At 40.8% G+C, this 26,292-nt stretch overlaps 1 protein-coding gene across 1 annotated transcript in view; it reads right to left on the bottom strand.

The window, feature by feature from the left end:
• Window positions 1–26,292, bottom strand: part of nbas (NBAS subunit of NRZ tethering complex) — a 189,008-nt gene that overhangs the window by 159,251 nt on the left and 3,465 nt on the right. The window contains exons 7-18 of the mRNA XM_079571869.1: window positions 23,739–23,872; window positions 21,335–21,468; window positions 17,985–18,083; window positions 13,908–14,046; window positions 13,145–13,210; window positions 12,936–13,064; window positions 12,253–12,316; window positions 11,449–11,642; window positions 9,779–10,054; window positions 4,666–4,791; window positions 4,215–4,366; window positions 3,515–3,652 (exon numbers count right to left, since the gene is read on the bottom strand). Of these exons, the coding sequence (XP_079427995.1) occupies window positions 3,515–3,652; window positions 4,215–4,366; window positions 4,666–4,791; window positions 9,779–10,054; window positions 11,449–11,642; window positions 12,253–12,316; window positions 12,936–13,064; window positions 13,145–13,210; window positions 13,908–14,046; window positions 17,985–18,083; window positions 21,335–21,468; window positions 23,739–23,872 (1,651 nt within the window). The remainder of the gene's footprint in view (window positions 1–3,514; window positions 3,653–4,214; window positions 4,367–4,665; window positions 4,792–9,778; window positions 10,055–11,448; window positions 11,643–12,252; window positions 12,317–12,935; window positions 13,065–13,144; window positions 13,211–13,907; window positions 14,047–17,984; window positions 18,084–21,334; window positions 21,469–23,738; window positions 23,873–26,292) is intronic.

The following is a 26,292-nucleotide window of genomic DNA, read 5'->3' as shown; positions in this document are numbered from 1 at the left end:
ACTAAAGCATGTCTTTTATACAATCTCATTCAGTAGTTACTGTTTATAGATGGAGTATGTGCAAAGGCTCGTAGTATGCCAATGAATAACTGCAAATCGAATCATACAATGTATAGTAAAGTAGATTAGCGATTTATTATAAAAGCCAATAACAAACATAATTGTAGTCTTTGTGATTTGGTGCTTGGTAATTAAATTGTACTTGCGATTAATTGTGCGCCCTAAACAAAGTCAGAGTACTACTTTCACCTTGATGTGGTGCCTTGAGAAGTAAACTTTCACCCTAACTTCGCTCATATATCTACTTTATACACTGCACTGTTTTTTGTCGAGGAAGTGTGAAAACCAGACGCATTTATAATGAGCCTTGGCGCTTTTGCAATGATACCTTATCATGCGCGCAACGCAACGACTTCTGAGCAGCAACTAAAAGTGTTAAAACTCGTGACAAACAACACTGAACTGCATCCTGACAGTTAAAACAGCAATAACCACTGCTCGGAGATAGTGTTCTGCGTGACATAGTGTTTTATGTGGCGCAACACGGCCACGCTGCCTATGGGGAGACAAAGACGGGCGCAGACACAAATTACAGATTTATACTGGAGGGGGGGCTATGGCAGGAGGGCATTAACATGAATCAACACTATTGGGTTTTTAACTGAACCTCGAAGCTGAGAAAGTGGGTTTGATTGAGAAGAAAAGGAAAATTTTAAGTCAATAGGAAGTTAGTACAAAAAAGTCGCTTCAATTGGTAGGATTTTTTTCCCTGCGAGCAAAACGCTGGCAATATTGGCCCAATTTACATAACACAGCCTTTCCTGATCCCATTATTATTGATGGATTCTGGATAAAATCTCAGTATCTTTCATACGAACGCCGCCATAGCACAGCTTGCTCCTCCTAATTACAGCAACTCCTGCGATTACTGCCATTACTCGATGAGTGAAAATTGTATATTTTACATTGTGTGATTTGGGAGGAAAAAATAGAGCTGCAGAATTAACTGCAATTAAACCAAAATTGCAAATGATGACAATCAGCAAATCACAGCAGATACAATTATTCAGGCAACATTATTTTCTCTGCAAATGACACCAGAAGAACGACAACTGTTTATAAAGGCAGATGCAAGTCAAATGTAATGCTTTTTAATGCCCACTATACTACTATATTTAACACTATGTTTTAATGCCACAAATGCAACATATTTTATTTCTTAGGATTTTGCAAACATTTCATCAAACAAAGGAATAAAACTGAAATAACTGAAAGAAATATTGTCAATTTCAGCCAAAATGATTAGATCATTATTTTGGTATTTTCAATTAACTTACATAGTAAAATGTTTTATATACATCTGAATATAATCCAATAAATTTAGATTTAATACCAGTTTTGATTCTACATTACATTGAATGACTTGGTGCTAGGCTGGTGCTAGGCTAGCGCATGTCTATGGTAACTAGTAGCCTGCATTAAAAACAGTCTGACCCAAGCACAGAGCACCTGAGGCAAATCACTTATAGCACCAGACTACCGATATAAATGTCTGTGTTGACTGAATAAAAATAATATTTTTTTTAAAAAACATATTGCATTTAAAATTACTTATGTTTGAGCAGCATCAGCTTCCTGGTTGTAGCTACGCAGCGGCGGAGTGATCTGCTAGGTTACCGGATTCTACCTACAGTAGTTTGTTTACCTGCCACCGGCATTACTACACATGGAATTCACAAAGGAGCTTTCTACAAATCAGATATGGCAACGTTTGGAGGACGACCCCATGATTTTGAGGAGGTTTTAAATGCAGGCTACTAGTTACCATAGACATGCACTAGCCTAGCACTAGCCTAGCACCACTAAACTCTTCAAAAATATAAGGACTGCATGAATTATCCCTCTAAGTTACTTTTTAGGTCAACCCATACCAGCGCTTCTGAAGTGATTAAATAATAGTGAACAGTGCATTGTGAGTGAGACGCAATGGGAGAAATCAGAAAAGTCTCAACCTTGAATGTGCAAAAGGACAAAAGCCAGGATGACGCTGACTGTAGGTCGGTAGTTAAATCCAGCCCTTATCTACACACAGTGACGGAGGAGCAGAAGTGATCGATACCGAAGCGCTTCTGTAATGGCGCTGCAGTTAAAAAGAAATTAAGAGAATTATTATCTGTCGCAGAGGCTCGTCCACGCTGCCTCAAGGCGACACTGTAAGATCCATCAGCGAGGGGCTTCAGTGCACCCACGCGGTTGCTAACACACGTTGTGAGGCACGTGTACAGTACAAATGGCTATTTCTTGCAAAGACTAATGGGAACGTTAAAAGGAGGCAATTCTGATGATTTAAGGTAATGGTTTGGTGAAGTTGGTAAATTGCTTCTTCCACATCTTTTTAATTATCCTCGATCTGGGCTTCGTCTACAAATGGCAGCAAATGTGTAATGGGGCTAAATAAGTAGCAAGACCAAAAAATAATCAAACTATGGAAAAAAACAGATAGATACTAAGAATTTGGCACAACCGAAACACATCACTTTGTGGGGATACTATAAACTAATATATTTGTAATAAACTTTATATAAAATAATACATTTACCAAAGTTATAATGACTTGATATCAAACTGTGACCACAAAACTGCTTGGCAACTGACTGCGTATTGGTTTGGGAGGCACATGGTCCTGCAGGCAAATTAAAGTAAGGAATATTCTAGCGGCATCTGCCCCACTGTTAATGTGCAGTCTATAGAGATTCACAATACAATCCGATGGTCATTTGAATGTATTCAAAGTAGCTGAAATTGTCCATGCACATGTGCCTGAGTGGGAGTGTGTGTATGAGAGGTGATTAGTGATCACTAAAGGGTTTTTCATTAGTCCCTCCCTGGGCTCTCCACAACAAAAGCATAAATTACCTTCAGCAGATTACCCACTAATCTGCACCAATGCGCTCTCCTGCTCCCTCCCTCTTGTGCTCATTAATGTCTCTGCCTTTATGATCCCCTCCATGGGGCCGCGACCTAATCAAACAATCAGTGTGAATCCAACCGCTTTTTTACCCCCATTTCAGAACAATATCTACATTAATGTTAAATACCTTCATTGTCATTTCTGCAACAGTAGCAGCTCAGTCCATCATTACAGTTCTCAGTGGGGAAATAAGGACTATATTTAGGTTCTCCAAAGAAAAAGTTACAGTCTGGAGAGAAGGCAAATCAAATGGGTAAGCATGAGGGAACCCTCAGTGAGACTTTTACGCCTACTTAACAACTGCTTGCACAAGTCGGAAAAGGAAGAGTTGCAGTTGCCTTAAATGCATTAATGTTTTATGCATGCGGCTCATTTTTAAAGGAGAGAGAAGAAACTCTAACAAAGAAACTGACAATTTAACCAGGGTCATGGCGCTGACGGATGGTCTTTGTAAGCAGTTCTTTTGTTCAGTTTTGGAAGTAATTTTGCCTGTTTTGACCCCAGCTGTCCATCGTTTTCAGTCAGACTGTGTGCTAGTGTTACCTGCTAAAATCCACTCTGGCCAGCAGCTCCTGCTTCTTCTTGTCTTCTCTTTCCTTTTTAATCTGATGCTCTTCATCCTCGGACAATATGTCGTCGTAGGGAAGGTCATCAAGGTCAACGTCACCCGGCATAATAAACCTACAATATAAATATAAAGCTATTAACTTTTACTTTTAAAAGTCACAGAGTTAAAGCCACACATGTAGTATTTTGTATAGATATTTTTGCACAACTAGAGAATAGAGCAATTGCATTTTGGTGCAAAACCACAGTCTCTAGTAATCCACGTCGTCACAAACATGTAGGGGGAGGAGGAAAATACTTAATTTTAAATTTTAATCTCCCCGTATCGTCCCTTTAAGGGCAAGGAATGATATTTATCACTGACCAAACCTTTTATGAATGAACAGCTGAACTCACAGAGAGAAATGGGTCAGCAGCTGTTGTGGATACGACTGTGAAACTAAAGTTTTAATATATTTTTTTCGAAACTTTATTTAAATTTCTCATGCAATCAATGTAATTTGTAACCAATAAAGGAAATCTGTACTGCATGTTAAGCTACACAATCAGTGGAATTAATCAAGAGGTCCAAAAACCTTCAGAAGCTTCTGTATGTAAAATACTACATGGTGCAAGGTAGGTTTAAACCTTTCGTGTGTGAAATGAGCCATTTCGGTATTTTTCAGCCACCTCTCACCTGCCTTCGTCTTCCATATTCCCAATGGCCACCAGAGCCTCGAGGTCGGTCCCTTTGAGGCCGTACATGAGCAGCTCTTTGGCCGCGTCCACATTCTCGGGGACCCTCTCCACACACTCGTGCAGCACCCAGGATCGCTTTCGGATTTTACTCTGCAAGCGAAGGGAGAGGGATTGAGTTCAGTCAGAATGTCGGGGATAAAATGAGATAGAGAATTAGGAGGAGGAGAGTGTGGAAATTCGCGGCAAATTGGTAAAAATGATGCGTGAAATAAAAGTAAGGGGGATTGCAACACCCACTCGGCTAGACCATATTTCTCCAGCAGCCATACGTCGATAAACACCTTGAGTTTAATAGCGTTTTTCTATCTATACCTATACGCTCTCCTAATACCATATTCTTTTCATTTCCTGACACACATTTCTCAATTTCTTTCGGTTCAGTCTCTTACCAGATAATCTTGAATGGAGGCGATGCTCACGGTGCTCTTTCTCCACTGTCTTTGGTAGACAAGGTCAGAGTCCAGATTGTACGCATGGGCCAGAGATAGGGCCTCGCCATATTCTTCATTGTCGATCTGTGGGTAAACACAGGTTATATACATCAGAAATAAATTACCAGTGAGATTTATATGGAGTGGTACATGGTTGCAGCTTTTATGGGAGGGAAAAAAGCTGATATTTGTGTATATTTGAGATCGTTGTAACCCAGCGGCTGTATGAGTGGTCAGCAAGGATCAGTTGCTTGCCAGGTTTTCTCTGCTCTCACCAGAAAACCTCCAAAACGATTGATCATGGAACGTCCTAGAGACCACTTTGTTGGAAAGCAAAGGCACCATGCTGACCACTCATACAGCCGCTGGGCTACTACGAGGTCAAATACAAGGCAAGGCAAGTTTATTGTAGTTTTATGTAGAGCACTATTCATACACAAGGCAATTCAAAGTGCTTCACAGTTGCATAAATACAAGAAAACAGACAATATCAATAAAAACATAAAAACTTTCAGCCTGGGTCAGAGTTGAGGCCTTTCTAACATCCTCGTGAAGACTGTTCCAGATTTTAGCTGCATGAAACTGAAACGCAGCCTCACCATGTTTATTATTGACTCTGGGAACCACCAGGAGACCCCTCCCTGAAGTTCTCAGGGCGCGAGATGGTTCATACGGCTGTAACATGTCAGAGATGTACTTCGGCGCTACGCCATGAAAAGACTTGTACACAAGCAGAGCGGTTTTAAATTCTATTCTCTGAGTGACAGGAAGCCAGTGCAGAGACCGGAGCACTGGACTAACATGGTCATATTTCCTGGTTCTTGTCAGGACTCAAGCAGCAGTTGTAGCTCGTGTAGAGAGGCCAGTGAGCAGGCCGTTACAGTAGACTAACTTGTTATTACTTTGATGTGGCTGATTAAGTTCAGGTCTGAGTTCATGATTACTCTTAGATTTCAAACCTGATTTTTTTGGTTTTAGAGAGAGAGAGACTCAAGGTGACTGATAACACACACACATCAATCATCAATCAATCAATCAATCAAAGTTTATTTATATAGCACCTTGCAACAACATAAGGAAGACCAAAGTGCTTCACAGAAAGATAAAACAATATTAAAAAATCAATCAATCAAATAAGTGCGATCTAAGTCTTAAAAGCTAGTTTGAAAAGATGTGTCTTCAATCTAGACTTAAAGAGGGACAGCTCTGTGAGAACACGCAGACTGAGGGGCAGGCTGTTCCACAGTTTTGGCGCTACAACCCTGAAAGAACGATCGCCCCACTGTTTGTACTGGGACCTGGGCACGTCCAGAACCATTTGATCGGCAGACCGGAGACTCTGCTAGGGCGATGTACGGTCACCAACTCAGTTAGATATAACGGAGCGAGACCATGAAGGGTCAACTATTTTTTCCACATAAAAAGTTGCATAATGCACCTTTAATGAAAGCTGAAGCACTGAATATTTATGCTTTGATTTAAACCTTATCAAGAACAATGGATGGATGGAAAATCCACTTCTAGCTATTTTTTAAAACATCATGCAGAAATGGATGAGACTACATAATGGTTTGGACATTTTTCTCAATCCATTCATCGCTGTCTTCTCTCAACCTACTCTTTCAGGCTGAGTTATTATAGAGAGTAAAACATAAAAATGTGAAGCCTACAGATAACAGCATTAAAGAAGAGTAGTATGCACATTGAGTTGCCTTGTGTATGAAATGTGCGGTATAAATAAACATGCCTTGCCTATGAAGCTGTACAAGAGGAGGATCTCGATCTAAAATGACCTTGAATGTGTATCGGCAAATCAATAAAGAGGCTAAATTGATTTATTTTTTTGACAGCATATAGCCAGATAGAACACACTCAACCATGTCCTTAAAGCAAAAGGTTACAGCTCCAATAAGGCATATTATGCTTTCGCTGCCTTGAATCATGACAGAACTTTAAAGATAAAGCAGCTTTGGCTCATGCCTTCATCAAGTGGTAAAACATAACATATGCGTCATGCCTTTTATCTACACACAATACTCTGCTTTACGTACTGTACGATCATTAATTTGTTCTCAGTTTAAAGGTTAAGGTGTAATTTGTTCATTCATTGTCCTCTGCATTTGACACATCCTTCAAAGCCGCTGGATCAAACTGTAGTAGCAGTTACTGATGTAGAGTCACAGTCAGAAACACCTGGCTGGATGATAAACCTATTGTACGTGTTTTAGCGGTAGGGGGAACCAGAGAACCCAGAGGAAACACACACAGACACGGGGAGATCATGCATATTTCACACAGAGAGGCCCCGTCCAGCCAGGGATCGAACCTGGGACCTTTTAGTCATGAAACTAACGCTAACCGCTGCGCCACTGTGCTGCCACAAAGTACTTCAGTAGAAGACGACACAATCAAAATGAAAAGGATTATGAAAAGCTGCTCGAATTAAGCAAAATACAACTCCAGGTACAATGTCGTGACGTGGTTAAAACCTAAAGAAATATCTCATTCTGCATTATACATGTCCTTAAAAAACATCAAGTGGAAAAAAAGCTACGTCTATAATGAAAACACTGTGGAAATATATCACACAGCAATTGGATATACAGAAAGAGCCGTTTTCAATTATTATATGGGAAAACAAGATTGATAATTCGCACAAGGATGATTACGCACGAGGTCTCCCTTCCCATGCCTCTTCTGAGACTTTGTACTGCAAGCGTGAAATATATGACTAGAAATTAGCAATCGAAAGCTTCATTTGAATTATCATGAGCCCTGGCGTGTGCAGTGAGATCAGCAACTCTGTGTAGGAGTACAAAGCAGCATATTTAGCCAGACTTCCTCGCGGCTGGATAAAAACCCGACACTGTCAAAAGCTCATGTTGTAAAAGGACAAAAAAATGCTTCTTTCACAACACAAATTTTCCTAACAAACCTTTTAGGAGCACTGGCAGCAGGATACGGGTCATGACCTCCAGAAAAAACATGCAAACAAATAACAGGTCTTTTTTTTTTTTTTTTTTTCTGAAGCAAATTACAAAAAAACTCGGAGATAGGGGTAAGTGTGCAAGGTCAGAATGGGGATTTTTATTCCTTTCTGTGTTTCATTTAGTGTCATGCAAATGCACAAATGTGGCACAGGGTTAGTACACGGAGTGCCTCGACTCAGCCCCCTCCCTCTATCCAGATCTGAGTCACGGTCACAGCAAGTGCATCGGCATGTCATTTCTTGTGAATGTACTGATCCATTCAAAGTTAAATAATTTAAAAATGCACACAATTTCTCATACTTAATGGACTGTCATTTGAAATTATTTAGGATATAGATCACATCCAATATACAAGAAGAAATGACAAGACTTGGCTAGAGATAAGCAGCTTAAAGCCTAGTATGAAAGTGTATGTGTATTTATATACGGTTGCTCTGTCTTAACTTCAAAACTCAGCATCATACAGTAGTCCTACATAATCTATGACCCATGTGTGTTCGAAATACTGACATGCAAAGTCATACATGGTTAAAAAAGGCCATTCCAATTTGATTTTGATGAATTGTGCAGCCCTAATAAGCGGCTCATATTCATCGCACATAAACATAGGCGCTCCCCTTACAGATTACACACGTGTCAAATGTGGAAAAAAAACAACAACAACAGGAAAGGAAAGCCGCTGGGAAAGTGCAATGGCTACCGAGTGCAACAAAAAGATAATAGTGATGTATGACTGGCTAACTCTCCACCGAAGACGATGACTAATGGTGTCTAATGATGATGACAATGATGAAGAAGGCTGGAGATGATGGGCCATAAAAATGACTGATGAACCGTGCTCAAACTCGGGCCATGGAGCGGCGATAGCGCTCCCTCTGTGCTTTATGACGGAGCATGTTGTTGTCTTTGCTGCAATTTGTAAGTGAGCGAGCAGCGACAGCCATATTTCTAATGCAGCAATTAGCATTTCAGAGAAACTCCTGGGACGGAGAAATAGCCTTAAAGCGAACTGAACATCTTGCTTGGTTTCATTTTCGACACCACAGCAGTTCTGGAGCTGAGCCAACAAAACAATGGCACTTCACTGAGCTGGCATAGGATTTATTCGCTCAGAGAAAACATTGCAAATCAGACAGTAATTCAGTCAGTGACCAAGTGGTTTCATATGACGGCTGGCGAGGACTGCTAAATTAAGTAGCAAAGAAATGAGCATGGAAGCTAACTGTGATATGCATCATTGAGGACAACTGAATAATGCTGCTTCACATTGATGCAGGCAGTGAAGTAAGAAGGTTTAAATTAACTTCAAAGTGAATGAGGGCTTGCAGTGTTGATTTTCTAATTGGAAACGGACCACTGTGAAAGTGGGAATGGACCTTATTGAACTTGTAGAATCTCAAATCAGCATTCAGCAAATTATTTTAACTCTGAGCTGAGAAAGTGTTCAGATCAAAAAGGTATCCTTCCTGTAGATACCAGAGTGCTGGAAAAAATGTGGCTGAACAATTAATCGAACATCTAGAAAAGAAGTGCTGCATCCCCAGCAATTTGGCTTCATACAAAGATACAGGACGAAAACTGCCAACAGCAACCTGTTGGAACAGATCAAAGGTTCACTGGATAAAGCTAATGTTGTGGGCACTGCGTTTTTAGATCTGAAGAAGACACTGTAGACCATTGCATCTGATAACATACATTACAGCTATTTAAATTGTCATCTGCAGCTCTGCTGTAGTTTAAGTCCTACCTGGAGGGTAGAGAACAGTGTGTAAAAAGTCGGAAGCATTAAATCCACCTAGAGTAGAAATTACTTGGGAGTACCTCAAGGGTCAGTCCTAGGACCGTTGCAGTTCACAATGTACATAAATGACCTTCCACGCTGCGGTCAGGATGTAAACTACCAGCTTTATGCAGTTTACACAGTTATTCATGTGCCAGCAAAAATATCTGCACTGGCTGTGCAGCAGTTAACACAGGCCCTACACAACATATCAACATGGCTACACATTGATTACATTACTGATGTAGTGATTTGAGGGAATGCGGTGTATTGGCTGACAGTGGCACCCAAAGCCTCTTACCTTCCTTTGGTACAGTTCTTCTGGTGTAGTTGACCTCAGACTGACCAGTCGGTAGTTCTTGGTGACAGTGCGGGGGCGCTTTCGTGGCGGGGCGAAGCGCTCCATCTCAGTCACATAATACAGGCCCTGTTTTATGTAGCCGAAATATCGCGCCTTTGCCGAGCCCTCATCATCAGAGTCAGAGTCTCCTCCATCATCAGCGTCCTCATCTTCACTGGAAACTGAACTCAGGTTACTCTCCAGGCGCCCACGCTTCTGCGCCAGCTTTACTTCACACTGCAAAGCAGAGGACAGGACAGGGGGGACATGAGGATGACAAGTGCTTCACAAAGGTTCGAGTGATAAAATACAGAAGGCAATAAATGTAAAAGGACTAAATTCACAAGATATTTGAATTATACTTTAAGCATATGGCTTATAAACCACAGCTGACAACATTACTTTTATTACTTGTATAAATATAAAAATCCATCTGTCTCTTTGGTCACATCACTTGGTACCATCTTTGCCCAGAATTAAATTCTAATGCTGAGATTGAACCAGGTTGCCAGAGGGAAGTGATGAGCACAAGGCACTGAACAGAATACTAAACTACGCTCTGCTGTTTCTGGTAAACACAGTTTATTTAACACACTCCTGCCGCATCAGCAGCCTGTCCCAACTCCTACAAAACCAAGGTCACACTGCAGAATAGAATATCTCAAACTTTCTACTCTCGTCTTGCTTTGTGTGGCAGCTCTAAGCTCAGTAGAGGGAGAAAAAAAAATATCTTTGGCTATTTTCCAGTGTGAGCTGCATTGCTGGGCCGGCTCATATTTTGTGTTGACGCCTCTTTAGGTGTGAGCTTGCGGCAGACAAATGTCGGTCCCTCCAGCAAAGCACTGCACCAGAACAGAGGTTATGAAACATTTAGCACCTGTAAAACATTCAGCACCTTTGTCAATGAGGCAGCGATCATAACACCCAAACAACAACACGCATATGGAGTAATATTCCAGCATTCAGGCCCAACACAATGCTATTCCACACTGACAGCCCTCCCCCTTTCAGTGCAGAGGCTGATGGAACCTTTCCTAAAAGTTGGCAGCCAGCAGCTTAAGAATACTCCATTCTCTTTGCAATCAGATAACATAAAAAAATAAAGAAATAACAGACGAGATGGAAAGCGGGGGATGATGCGATATCAGAGTCCTTGTTGGGGAGACAGCATCGGGAGCAGACATTTCATCATCACAGGCTTTTGTTGAACATTATCATACACGCAGTTATGCTTTTCATAACTATATAACGAGCCGCGAGTACTGATTCAAGAAAACCATGAATGCGCTGCACCGCTGGTAAAATTAAAATCATTTGGATGAATGAAATCATGACTATTGAATATCCTCAGTCGTCTGCCAGCTGTATAAATGAGCAATCATAGACTCACTCGAATTCAACAGACTGTGACAATACAACTTTGCATACAATTTTACAATTATCATTTCCCATTATTAAAAAGTCTAAAACAGCTTGTACATGTAGCATTACGAAAAAACCTCAGAAAGTTGAACAAAAGTGCCCCAGTATCAGAACAATAGCGGATAATCTAGGGCAAGAAATGCTTCCAAGGGTGTCCCATATGATTTGCTGTCTACCATGGAACAGAAAGGGTATTTTTATATTTTTACCTCAAGACTAAGAAAGCCCCCATCGTATGCAGTGGTGAGCCTGGGTGACTGCTCGAACCACTCGCACGACTTTCCCAGGAGGTTTCGCAGCGTCCGAACCGAGGAGACAGTGACAGATCCAGAGCAGCGGGCCAGGATCATGACGTTATCGCTCCACCAGCTCACGTCCACCAGCGGGTAGTACTGCTCCTTATCTGCAACAAGAACAGATATCGGATTAAAACTGGGATTTAGTCATTAAAAAGAAAAATGTGTCTTTAGTTTTAGTAATGACTTTTGTTAAGTAATTCATTTTAGTCGAAAAACTGTTTGCCATTTAGTAAATATCAAGTACAAGAACTCAAAGCAAGTCAAATCACTCGCATTGTCATCATAAAGTATCCTCCTTAGGCTTTATCCGATAAGACAGTCCAGGGTGATCAGCAATAACTTTACTTTGGCGTGTTTTGCAGACTTGGTGTCCCACTCCGTCAGCACATGCTTACACGTGAAGACATACGGATTTATCAGTTGTCATGTTCAAGATAACACTCACACCGGTTATTTTGTAAACAACTTGTCACAGCTGTCATTGGTAGTGGCCCAAAACTGTCAAAATATGGATAGAGCGGTCCCAAACGGAGAGCGGCATACACTATAAAGCGAAGTGCGGACACACAGTGAAGGGGGTGAAATGTTTCACGCTTGTACACGCGAACGTCTGTATAATTCAGCGTGCCAGACAGAGTTGGTTAAATTGTATCCAGTGTGCAGCACTGCGTCAGCAACAAAGTGGAGCCTCCCCGGGCCTCTAGGCCACACTACCTTTTATTTTCTTCCGTCTTTCCAGCGACGTCCTCCATTCTGGGTTGATCTCCTCAAATCCTGGCTGCGGGGACGATTGGAGGATAGAGGGATCAAGCACAAAAAAAGAGATTCAAGGGAAGAAATTAATCTACAAACACTGTCTACACAACACACAGCCAGAGCTTTGTGGAGCAGAATGAAGAAACACAATGCAGCATGAACAAATGGTTAAACCCCTCCAATCATAATCATGTTATATGTCCAAGTCTGATACTGAAAATGTTCAAAATATTAGCTTTTATTCTGACTCTGTGCCATTTTGGTTTCATGAGCAGTTTAGAGAAGTGCTAGTTTTAGTATAGGGTATGAATACTGAATACTAAATCTTTGTTTTCTTTTTATGATTTATTATTATTTCAAAACGTTCTATCTTTAATGTATAATTGTAGGGTAATCCGATTTGACTTTCCACCAGTAGAAACATTTATAAAAATGTATTTATGAAAGAACACACTGTAAGACCTTCCTAAGCCACAGTTTATTGTCTCGGCCAGAGAGAGAGAGCGACCACATTAACGCAGCCAGTCAAGCATCTAATGCACAAAGCCAGGACAAACAACTACTGCATTGCACCCAAGTTCTCTCAGCAAACGCAAAATAAGCCATGCATAAAAGACAAACAGCTCGGAGGTGTACTTTACCTGTTGGTCCTGGCCCCACGCGGCCCTCTGTCGGAGAGAGGGGACGTCCCAGAGAGACAGGCGCCCTGAGAAGTGGATGACTGCCAGCAGGGTGCCGTCGGGGCTGAGGCTCATGCGGAAAACGCCGTCCTACACAAAAATAAACACACTCTGTTTCAAAAAAGGGCTGTCTTTTTAAATGCAGCAGACGAGCGGGGGAGCGGTTGTACCATTTCGTCCCCTTGTCCGGGGAACAGTCTGAAACTTGGCATCCGGAAAAAACCTCTTTTAGGATTCTGTCAAGAAAGAAGCAAACAATAATGCATCGGCAAAGAAGTCTACGGCCCCATTTCACAAACAGATAGCGCCAAGAGATTTTCTATTTCTGAGGTCAATGTTCCATCTATATGTTAAACTCACAGATGCAAGTTCAGTCTTTTGAGGCTTGAGTTTGTATCTTGAATTTGAAATCATCATTTCAGATGGAGTATAGAACTTTAAAGGTGATTTGTTGTTTTTGAGAGAAATAAACAAGCAGAAGATCGACCAACCTTATACATTTTAGCTGTGATTGGGTCCGACTCCGCACATTTTCACATATATCTTGAAGTTCAAATGGCATACCCTCAACTCTAAACTCTCAATCATGGCCCAAAGTAAAGCATCACTTTGTCCAAGCCAAAGTGTTGCACTTCATATATGACCTGACAGGGAGTTAAGGGGAAAATTTAAAGGAATTGACAGTGTTATTATTATTATTATATTTCTCAATGCCAGAGGTTTAATGCTGCAGGACCAGATTTTGCCCCTGGGCCTGACGTTACCCACCTTGAAAAGACTTTTTAAAATGTTATGATGTCAGGAGAAGCCAACCTATTGATCCATTATGTGTAGTAATTTGAAACATTATTGCTTTTGTGAAAGAAATATAAGGTAAATTAAACCATAGATTGATTGACGAACGAATCGATTTGTGCTATGTAGTGTGCTTACAGTATTGATGTCGTCCTCGTAGCTCGTGACTTGTTTGTAATGAGGTGATCCAGACAGAGCTCTCCAGGCCGTGATCCCGCCGCACGAGGCTTTGGACGCACTCTCATCTCTTGACTCGCAACCCCCCACCAGCAGCAACCTCAAAACACAAAAAAACATTATCGTTTGGTGGGATTTGCATAATAAAATCAGTTACTGAGGAAAGTGATCGTGGGGTCATCTCCAAGTCTGAGTTCACACAAGGCTAATAGACAGCATTCATGTGACTGAAGGGCCATTTCGAGAAGAAGTGGATTAAAAATGTTACTTATCAGTTGGAGAAGAATATGTCGAGACTCCAGAGTTAATGGCAAAGTCCTGGTCAGACGCAAACAATACCACAGTGTGACCGCAGTGGCCCATGGGTCTGTATTTGCAATGAAACAGAACTAAAAATGCAACCATGATCTGCAGCTGTGGGGAGGTGAGGATGAGACAGGGCTTTCTGGCTCAACACTGACCCCTACTGAACGGAAGCGTACTGAGGAAAATGCACAGTCAGGCTGCAATACAAGAAACTAGAAAATAACATACTTTGCATATTCCCCGCAGTTTTTCAAGCACAACCTTTTACGCCAGCCTACACCAAATAGTTTAATCTAACGGTTATTTTGAACCTTTGGGGGATATGCTGTAAAGTAGGTCCGGTCCCCCCAGTTGCAATTCCCACAAAGCCATGAAATCAAACCCTAGCAAGCAATGTAGACTTTTGGGCTTTGTTTAGTTCTTTCATCTGTACACATTTTCATTAGGGATTTTTATAATTCAGTTTGCATAAAAATATGAACCCCTGCCCAGACAATGGTCAAGAGATTCCCTGTGATCCAACACCCCAGGTTAGGAACCACTGCAGTAAACAGACCCTGATTATTAGCAGGGCCAATATATGATAACAGCCAATACTTAGGGCCCAATCTTGTGTTCCTAACTGCAGGCTGTAGACTCGACTTTTGCGCACATGGGTGGCGCAAAAGAAAATGTGGAATCTTCAGCTTTAGACCTGGTGCCTGGACGGGGGCTGGATTTACACCCATGGCAGTGGTCCCTCCCCAGCCTTTTCCTCCTACAGGCTGCACCAGACTGGAAAATGTGTCCTTAATAAGGTATGCAAGGCTGTGCGCAATGTTAATATGAGGAAGCGAAGAGCCTTCGTTGTAGGGCTGCTGTAGCACACCATACCTCAGTCCCCCATTTTTTCCCTAAGCGATGCCCGCAGGCTACCGGCAAAAGCACTGGCACACCATTGTTTGTGCGCAAGATTCCAACTTCGCCTTGAGCAACGCTGTTGTTGCGCCAGGTGGAAAATCGGGCCCATTGAGTCTCAAGAGACTACTTGAATAAATAATGTTTTCAGCAGGTGCAGAGATGAGTGGCTTTAGACGCTAGCACTAGCCGCGTTAGCACGGCTAGCGAGAGCATTACGAGTAGCCTAGTTGTATGTTTTATGGAACTATGCTTATGACTATACAACGGAGATATTATGTCCGTACAGCATGAACCAGCATGATAGATAAATTAGTGACCAGGTGACTGAGTGATATTGACGCCTTCACAGTGCGAACCAACAAACAGGCCTCTCGCCTTTGTGGGAGGGGCTCAAGTTCAACATTTATTTTTCCACTGCTTTGACTAGGTTTTTCATTTCTACTTTACTATGCTTTAAGACTATGATCGCCTTGTCCTGCAAATATTTCTATAGGTCTGGCACATTTACACTTATGTTTAAAATCAGTTTGCGCATGCACAACTCGCCTCAACATTGACCTTGAACATACTTCGGGAGTGAGCAGTTGATTTGGCTTTTTGTGCTACATTAAATCCTTGTTCAATGCCCTCACACAAAGATGTGGTATTAAGTGGCACTGGCTATTAATGAAAATAAAAATCACAATAATATGATCAAAACAACAAACTGCACATCTGGGAACAGCACTTACTAAGTGTTATCCCATCTGTGCACTGAATAATTGTCATAAACACTTCCCCAAGAAATATGAGCTAATAATGTCCCTCTATCTTAATGATGAATCCTATGTCCCAGGTTTCCATTTTCTTACCCATATCTTCTTCTCTCTGTTGCTGACCCACTTTTTACACAGGCATCATTAAAGTTTCATCTCATCCATCAGTTTAGCAAACACTTGACAGAAGCTGCCAAAAGCCATTACGCTGCCAAACCAGAGAGCACCACGGGCGTTTGTTTAGCGTGTCGAGTGGAGAGGAGCGAAAACGGCAGGGTCACAGGTGCAAGTTTAGACATGATTAATCAAACCTTTAGGAAATTACACACTGAGCGCCAAGGACACTCCGGGCTGCGATAGGGAAATCCCGCACATTTGCATTAAAGTGATTTATTCTTGCCCCTTGGCCTCGCTCCATCAAGGAACATCTTATTCACTGCAAAAAAGAAGTGTTCTTCTTTTGTTATCTCTGCAAACAATAGCTTAAGCCACAGCACAGCAACATGATCAATAGTATACACTTTAACAAGCTTATCAACAAGTGGAATAATGGCCCGTGATGGCAAATGATGACAGGGCACGAGAGCACTGAAGTAAATGCACTTGTTAGGGCTGCTCTGTTAAGTGTAATTTAACCTAAATTGCAACTTGAACAACCGCAAAGGCTACAGTTATTTAGGTTTCCAAAGTGGAGGGTCGGTGCTTACTGGTAGGGGGAGGATTTTCATGAGTGTAATATTTTAGTGAATCCACAGGATAATAAAATAATGTCTTCAAAGAGACATAATTCTAAAATATTTTGTACCTGAAATTGTATAGTGCTAATTACGTCTTACAGATTGGGTTTCTGAGTTCTTGGCCAAGTCATTTTCGGGGTTGTGGTTCAAAAAGTTTGGGATTATATTATATTGTCCATGGAGCCTTATTATGTTTAGGGCTGGGTACCATTAAACGATACCAGTACGGTGTCAAAAATGAAGGTTTAGGTACTACCGGTATCGGAAAAATAAAAAGAAAGCAGGTACCGAAAAGAAATATAAAATCTTTATATTCAAGTTTATATGCTGTTGGTTATACAAATTTAAAAAGGAAAAAAAAGTGCAAGACAATTTAAAAAAAATAAAAAATGCAAATAGTGGGAAAAATGTGGTTAAATTTTGGAAAAATTTTGGGAATCAAAAACATCAAAAAGGGGGATAACGTGGAAAAAAATGGAAGAAAAAAAATTGAGGGGTAAATTTGGGGAAAATTTGAAAAAAAAAGGGGAAAATTGGGAGAGAAAAATTAAATTGTTAAAAATGGGGGGGAAAAATAAGAAACGTGAAAAGTTTTTTTCCGCCTGTCTTTAAAGGAAGTTTCATCTCAAACAACTAATACAAATGTAAAAGAAATTAAATGGAAGGAAAAGAATAAATTAACATTATTCATCTGTTTTATGGTTCTAAATGAAAAATAATTAAGCATCGGTACCGAAAAACTAAGTATCGTTAACGGTACCCAGCCCTAATTATGTACAATATAACTGGCAAATCATGTAGTTCAGACCTGTATAAACATGTTCTGAAATACATTTACTAATGACAATACTTTCATCCAGGTACACAACATCACATTGCACTGATGATTATGCACAATGTTTCCAGATAATGCATAACTTTGGATTAAGCCTCATGTTCTACTGTCTGTCCATAGACACGCAAAATGCTTCACATCAAGGCATTTATTTATTAGTCGATATTCCACAGTCAATGCCAATGGTCATACTGTGCAAGGACACAAGTTATGAATGTGCCAAATCTTTCAGGATACGGCTTCTAAACGAACACCATGTCACAAAAACTACACCAATAACACTTGTACGCAGCTAAAATGTAAGCTATGTACAGATTCTGCTTGAAATAAAATAGTAGGCCAATAATCATCCACGGTATGCATTATAGGTGAACTGAATGAATGGGATTTTTTAAGAGACAGTTCACTCTACAGGGAGCATTCAACCAAAGTCGCAAAGAATTCAAACAATCAAGTGTGTTTTACTAAATGCTGAATATGAGGAAAGGCCTTGAGGTAAACTTACCGGTGTCCTGGGTGGTAAATGGCTGCGGTGATGCCATGGGAGTAGTGGCCAGAGAAACTGAAGCTGTGGTTCTCCCGGAAGTGCTGATTCGTTCCAACACTGGGAAAGAAGGACAAGACCAGAACAAGTTTCATCCAATGTTGTAACCACTCAGTTTCAATAGCACGTTTTACAAACAAAGCTGCATCCAAAGAGCTGCACAGAGGATAGTAAAAAAAAAAAAAGCTTATTGCCGACTCGAAAAATTAAAACAAAAAAGTCACGCAGAGTAAAAAGTCAGAGCATAAAAGAGTCTGAACCACAGAGATGGCTGCAAGCTCACATACAGTGCAACAACAACAATGCAACACGCTCATTTTGGAAAAGATAATGACATGGCGATTTAAATTCGAACTATAATTAAACCTGACATGGTGAAATATGCAATCAAATTCAAGTGGACAGCTTAAATTAGATTGGTACTGCAGGAGATGTTATGTAATTGGTTTGGACATGTTTTACAGCGCGTGTTTTCTTGCCATGTAAATGTTTAAATGAGAAGCGAAATTGAAGAATTAACTTTTGAAACGGAATACATCAAAAGCGGAGTTCAAACAACCACGCACATAAAATCAAACTTTATTTACAAAGTGCCTTTCAAACGCCGGTTCTTTCACTTGAAATTCAACACACATTCACTTTGCATGAAAACCAGAAGTATGGAAACACTTCGACCGCTCTGCCTGTGTGAATGTGAAGTGTGAGTGAGTGATTGGTGATGGTCAGTTGTTGCTGATTGGCAAAAGGAGCCTTAAGGGCAGCCCTGAACCTCCGAGTGCAGAGGAAAAGAAGAATGTGCAGTAAAGACTTTAGGTATTTTGAAAGGCGCTGTTGTTGTTGTTAATGGATTTATTTATGGCATTTATGGCACATTTCCTCCAGTTTGGCTTTACCCAAATCTAAAATCTTCTTGACAAGAATGCAACAGTTTAATGACTCATTTGAAAGCTAATGTCGCCACATTTTTGTCACATTTGTGAGGCGTTTTTGTCATTTTTTGTTACTTTCTCATTGCTTTTGTGTGTTGCGCTTCTGGTAGGGCTGAAAGATACATCGTAATAGTATCGATATCGCGATATGAACATTCAAGATATTAATATCGAAAAAGCAAGACATAAACCATACAGATTTTCTACAATAGAACAGCAATCTTTTGTATTATGATGTTTTTATTTTTCTGAAAAATGCTTGGTTTTCACCTAACCCATAGTTATATCATATCGTCAATAGAGATATCTGGCATAAATATCGAAATATGAAATTTTGTCCATATCGTTCAGCCCTAGTTTACGGCACGTTTTTGTAGCTTTTTTGTAGCTTTTTTGTTGTGTTTTCTGCCTTGTTTTTGTCACTTTATGTTGCATTTGTCACTTTTTCGCTGATTTTCATGACTTTTTTGTTGCTTTTTCATCCTTCTTTTTGTTGCTATTTTGGTGCTTTTTTTTAAAGAAGCTTTTAGATTTGGGTAAAGCTGAACTGGAGAAAATGTGCTCTGTTCTGGTGGGGGTTTAGATACAGGGAACCAGACTTGGGGCGGCTTCTGTTAACCAGGTGAGCTTTAATCAGGAGTATTCTCACGTTCTCCTCCTCCACCATTATTATTCTAATGCATTTCCTGACCGCACAGCAAACACGAGCCCATGTGTGATCAAGATTCTTCACACTTTCTGCATTTCAGCCTGTATCACTTGGCTTGATATGACGGCAGCACAGTCACAGGATGTAGGCTGTGCAATCGAGCGCTTCCTAACAATGTGAAATTAAAAAGGGACACGTTCGCACCCACGGGAAAAGCACACTAGCAAGTTACCAACTAATCTGTGTGAGTGGAAATACAAGTAAGTGTTAATTAAATAGCCCGTGTGTGTGAAGAGCAAATAACAACAATTGAGCAATTTTCAACATGGGCAACACATGAGCGCAATATCAAATCCCTGTTTGGGCTGTGAAAAAATATCAATATTCCATCATATTGCTGTGGAAATTACGATTTTGTTTATTTTGCAGGTAATTTGAAGAAAGGGGAATGGTGTAATCCAGTTTGAGTATTCCTTGTTTGGATTAATAACATTCCCATATTTAATACGAAAAAACAAAACTGTGTGGAAAAGGTTTTACAAATACTGTTTAACCTGTTGCCTTAAACAAGCACATTTTCTCCAGTTTGACTTTACCCAAATCTAAATGCTTTTCAACTGGAGAGTAATGCCACAGAGTAATGCCTCATTTGAAAGAAAACTGACTTTTTTGTCATGTTGTTTGGCTTCGGTTTTTGTTACTTTTTTGTCTCTTTTTTGTTGTGTTATTGTTGCTTTTCTGGCACATTTTTGTCACTCTTTAGCTGCTACTACATGGGTTTTTTCGCTCTTTTTCATTGCTTTTTTGTTGTGTTTTTGTCAGTTTATTTATTTATTCATCTATATATTTATTTATTTGACAGAGACATTGCACAACAAATGTGTTGCACAGAGCAGATATAGCTACTAGCTAATTTTCATCTGTAGTCCCTGGGCAGAGGCAAAGTGACAGCAGGTTAAAACATTGACCAATGAACATTATTACTTCAGAGTCCATTCACAACATAAAATACATACCGAGGAAAAAAAAAAGGATCACCTCAGCAAACATTCAGTTGCAATACTTACAGTATTTACACTTGCGATTACAATTATATTCATTTTTTTTTATTGTACCTTCTTACATTTTTAACACTACCCCGATTAACCAGTTTTGTGCTAATGACCACAAATCTGACCGTCTTTCAACCACTTCTTCAGGTTAAGTTTAAACTGATGCAAGGTGCTACTCTCTGCAACTTTCACAGAGAAGAAATATTGTCCAAAAGTAGAGGATCTACTTGCGTTGTCTTGCCTTGTCACAAGATTTCACAAACATTCTGAGAGGCTGTGGGGCCAAATCATGAAGAATTTTAAACACTAAACTGACAAAAACAAAATGACATTTTCAAACATTAATCAAAAATTAAATCCTTGTTTTTGTCGCTACTTTGGCGCTTTTTTCACGAAGATTTTAGATTTGAGTTAAGTCAAACTGGAGAAGATGTGCTCGGTTCAGGTGGGGGTTAAGAGGCTAAACATTAGTGATTCATTGTAGATAATCACACACAATATATTTCCAAAATAATCCCTGTAAAATGTTCTGTATTTAAAGCTAGTGCACCAATAGAAATAGAAATAGCATTCAATCTAAACTGCTAAAACTATTTCCTTGGACGGAGATGGCAAAAAATAGATTGAGAATATATTCCATGTTCAATTCCACAAGATGGTCGTTCATTAAACCCACCGTACCTCACAAGGTAGCTCTTAAGTCCGCCCCCGTATGTAATCACCAGCAGTTCGGCGGACCACTGTGCGCTGTCTGTGTACTCCAGGAAAATTAGGCCTGCCACAGCGCCGCTCAAGTCTCCAGGGAAACTCACCTCCTGGATGTACAAAGAAAGGAGAGTCAGGTATTACGCGGGAGTGACTGATGTAGCTGCAAAGCAGAGCGAGGAAAATGTGTATTATTTCCTATCAGGTTTTTGATGTGTACAAGGGCAAACAACAGGGATACATCACAGCCACTGCAAAAGACAGATTCCAAAAGAAACGTATGAAAGCGGATCGTCGGGAGGAAAGGCTTGGGATGAAAGATAAGAGAATGGAAGAGACACAAAAAGTGATGGGGTGGGTTTAAGTAGCGTTTTAAACAAGACTTTTCACTCTTTCCTGTCAAATTCAGCGTTTTATCGCCGCTACCCGGAATAGCTGCGGAGTTGGCGGAGTGTGCACTTAACGGTGACAAACAAGACAATGAGTACAGCGGAGAAAGTGTGCTACTGTAGACAAAGCGGCATAGTGCACTAAAGGAGTGGAGATCACAGGCAGGGGACAAGAAGACAAGAAGAAGAAGCGCGAGGCGGGGAAGGGAGGGATGACAGGCCAGATAAAGGGGAGATGGGGAGAGATGATGGACAGGACAGGAGGGGGGGGCAGGGGGATGATCATAAGTGGTTCGAAAAAGGGCATCGTGATGAGGGAGGAGGGGGGTTCTGACCCGGAGTGGCAGATCGGAGGAGGAAGGTCTACAGAGGGACGAGAGCAGCCGGTGAAAATTTAAACAGGGGGTTGATGGGAATGAGACGGAGAAACGAGGAGAAAAGATCAGGCGACATGTGCAAACAGAGGAGTTAAAGGAGAGCAGATGAATAAGAAATCAGGCGGGGTTCAGAGAGCGTCTGACAGGGCGCCTTCAGAAGGTGACAGGCAAGCTCAAAGTGGCCAGTGGAGGGGAGTTGCACCGGTGTCAATCATCTCCACAGTCGACGAGATTGAAGTGTGAAGTTTCCAAAAGTGGGCTACACCATTTTTCAATTTCTTTCACAGACTTTGGCAGTTTGTTCCTGTTTATCTGCTACTTTTTTTTATCACAACGGTGGGCTGTAGTGTTGACAGAGAGTGTGAGTGATAAGGGCCAACCTACAGTAACATGAAGACACGCAGTGCATGGTAGTTATTTGAAGTAATTGCACTCAGTGTTAATTTTGACAACATATTTTATTTTAGTTTTAGTCTTTTGACTAAAATGTAATTTAATTTTAGTCAAGATTTAGTCCAAAAAAACTTTTCAATTTTAGTCTAGTTTTAGTCGACTAAAATTGCATGTCAATTTAGTCGACTAAAATTAAGACTAATTTAGTCGACTTATATTTATAATATTCATTATAATCATATTTAATCGTGTTCCTCGACTTCATGGAGCTGCCCCACATGAACAAAGCTTAGAGCTGATCCTTTGACAGTGAATTTACATGATATGAGGCTCTTTCAGACTGTCAATAGAAGTTTGGATGATTTTAGTCTCTCCCTTTCATTTTTATTTAGTCTTATTTTAGTCGACTAAAATATCTGGACATTTTAGTCATAGTTTTAGTCTCATGAGAACCTTTTAATTTAGTTTTAGTCCAATTTTAGTCATCAAAAATAACACTTTGACTAGAATTAAGACTAAATATTTTAGTCGACGAAATTAACACTGATTGCACTTCAACAATTGATTTACGAGCAATTGCCAGTTTTAACCCCTTACCCCCTACCATAACCAAGAACATTTTCTCCAGTTAGGCTTTACCTTAATCTTAAAGCATCTTGAAAAAAATCAAGAAAAATTAGGATGAAAACAGAGCAAAACAACAAGCCACCAAAAAAAGTGACAAAAACTCAATAGAAACGTGACAAAAACTCAACCAAAAAAATGACCACAAAAGCCACAAAAGCGATGAAAACGCAACAAAAAAGAGGCAAAAATGTCATGGAAAAAAGGCAACATTGCGAGGAAAGAGATCTGTTTAGATCAGTTTTTTAGGACTTAGCTTTTATAATTAGGCGTTACACTGGCCTATATGCTGTGAGCTCCAGTCAAGAAGCTTTTAGATTTGGGTAAAGCCGAACTAGAGAAAATGCAGTAGTTTTTTCCATAGCAGAATCAAACTTTCAACACTGAATATCTATCTGCAACAAAAGCTGGTGGCCAAGTTCAAAACAGAGTCATCTCACACATCAAAACACTTTATGCTGATGAATTGCAAAAAGAAACCCACACAGACAAGGCAGCAGAGACGCTGGGCAGGCTTCTGGACATTTTGGAGAGTGTGTGAAAATGTGCATTGTTTTTCAAATTTCATGCAGATTAGGTGTGAGACAGTGTAGTTACCGGAGGAATGACAAACAGTTCACTGCCCATGAGGTCGAAGAGGCGCACGGTGCCAGTGCTGTCAGCGAAGGCCAGAAGGGTGCAGTCATAGCTCCAGGCCACACGGCGCCACTGCGGGCTCGGGTCCTTTGGCACTGTCAGTCGGGGAGAAACAGAAGGACTTAAGGCTTGCATAAACAGATGAGAGATCAGGGATTTGTCATTAAAACCAAAAGGTGTTGGAAAATGCTGCTTCCACTGGGCAAAGCTGTCCAAATCAACTGCATCGGGTGAAAAACAGGGACATTAAATACACGTTTGCATAGCCAGATTCTTTCTTGTACACAGCCTTTCAGACCAGATGAGAGCACTTCAGAGTACTGATGATGAATACCATATTTTCCGGACTATAAATTGACCTTTTATTATAGTTTGGCCGTGGGTGCGACTTATACTCAGGTGAGACTTATATATATAATTTCACTTGTTAGTTATTTTCACACTGACTGGAGGGGGCTCTTGGCTTGTGTACCAGTGTCTGCTAAGACTGAACACAAATGCCCGAAAAGAGGTACTGCAATGAAGAAAAGCTATAAGCTAGATGGCCAGAGCAAGAGGAACGAGTTCGCAAATGGGTGCTTGAACACCGTGCACCAGGATGGCTGATGCGACTTATACTCCGGAGCGACTTATATATGTTTTTTTCTTCTTCATTATGCATTTTTTGGCTGGTGCGAGATTTACTCCGGAGCGACTTATACTATAGTCCGGAAAATACGGTACTGATGGGGAAAAAGGGGAGATCTAAAGCCATACATCAACACTGGACGTCTAAGGACCCCCTCCAACTAAAGCAATTGTAATGCATCTCAATAATTGTCTTCCAAATAAGTGCACGTGCAGATGGATTCAAAAGGCGCAGGGAGAGGCGCATCGAGGAAGAGTTGAAGAAGTGGACGGAGATCATAAATCGGGCTTTTATTGAAGCATGGGCCACTGTTTTAGGCCAGTGCTGGCTCAGCATTTCTGTGACTGCAACCATATCGAAGTGATGAAGCACACCGCCGCCTGCTGCCACTTGCTCAAGGCTTCACTGACACACTCTTACACACAAGAGCCTTCTCCCCCCCTCTCTCTATACATCAAAAATCTGAAAAATGATGCAGGCCTTTTTTAAAACATGTAAAGCGTATTCACCACCAAGTGTCAGAACAAAGAGAACAAACCAAACTAAATATTTAAGTCGCTCCTGCATTTGCTACACAGCAGGAAACATAATATGCCACCACGGGCGCTGTGTCTACCAAGCAATAAAGTTATGAAAAGCAAGTTATGTTTTTGTTGATATCACATAACAGTGTTTATTGGCGTTTATTGGATTGGATTTCTTGGCTGCCAAACGCTGCCGCAACCCCTGGTGGGCAATACGGCGCGCAGAACGGAGGCGTCGGGATATTGTATGACTGGAATTTTAAATGAAGAACAAAGCGATGGAGTGGGAGACGAGTCAGACAAAGAAAGGAGGAACGGGGGGAGGAAAGGGAGGATGCTGGAACCGTGAATCCAAGCCCCCGCTGAGAGAAATAATAGCGCACCAAATTTTAAAAAGTCTTAAGTATTAGAGCGCACCTCGGGAAGTGGGGGATTTAATGCACCTTTGAGAGAGTGAGCTGTGGAGAATCACAGGGAAACGTACCAATTAGTTTGCCTGCCATAGGGTTGTTTTATTAAAGAAAAGTGATGTTGCTTTGTTCAAAAAATAGGATAGTTATAATAAACCAGCGCAGTCTCACCATTCAGATGTCGTGGTTTTTTATTCGATGTAGCAGTGGGCAATATATTGTCTTGTAATAATTCTGTTTTAAAGCATTTGCAAGTTTTCTTAACTTTTTAAAGCAGTGGGAAATGCTGTATCTCCATTAATGTAGACATTTAAGTTGCTGCTTTTGTATTATAGCCTTTCGATATTAAATCAAATTATTCCAGTCCTTTTTCGCTCTGTCCTTTCCTCTCCACTGCCCATTACGCATATAGCATCCTGCATGTTGTTTGGTGGCTGAGAGGGCTCCATTTCCACATAGATGGCTTTCGAGGGGGAGCTAGAAAATTGGTCTCTTGTGTTTGTTTCTATCCTAGCACTGAAGGAGGTGCATGTTTGGGAGTGTTTCAGCTGACGACCCAATGAAAACCTTCCATTCTAAAGGCTCAGGGACGCATTTACGGGAATTCAACACTTATGAATTATGTACAGAGGAGGAAGCATCAGCCAAAGGAGGGAGGGGGAAAAAAAAGCATAAAAGACAGGTGCAGTGGCAGAGAAACACTTTCACACGTTAGCAATAGTAAAAAAAAAAAAAAAAAGGTAGCGACGCACACATCCCCACACTGCAGCAGATGCCATTAACGGCTGGATCACAGTGAAATCCATTAGGAAAAATTTCCGTGAAATGAAGTAAAGGTAAAATGAAACGAAATGGATTGAAAAAGAAATGGAAGAAGCTGGGGTTTACACAGGCCTGTGGGCTACTGTTATTAACCCTATGAACCATTAGAAACAACAGCCCACAATGACAGC

Source organism: Gobius niger (assembly GCF_951799975.1).
Source record: "Gobius niger genome assembly, chromosome: 15".
Lineage (NCBI taxonomy): Eukaryota > Metazoa > Chordata > Actinopteri > Gobiiformes > Gobiidae > Gobius > Gobius niger.
Note: the sequence above shows the minus strand (reverse complement) of the source record. Positions and strands in the feature narration are given on the sequence as shown.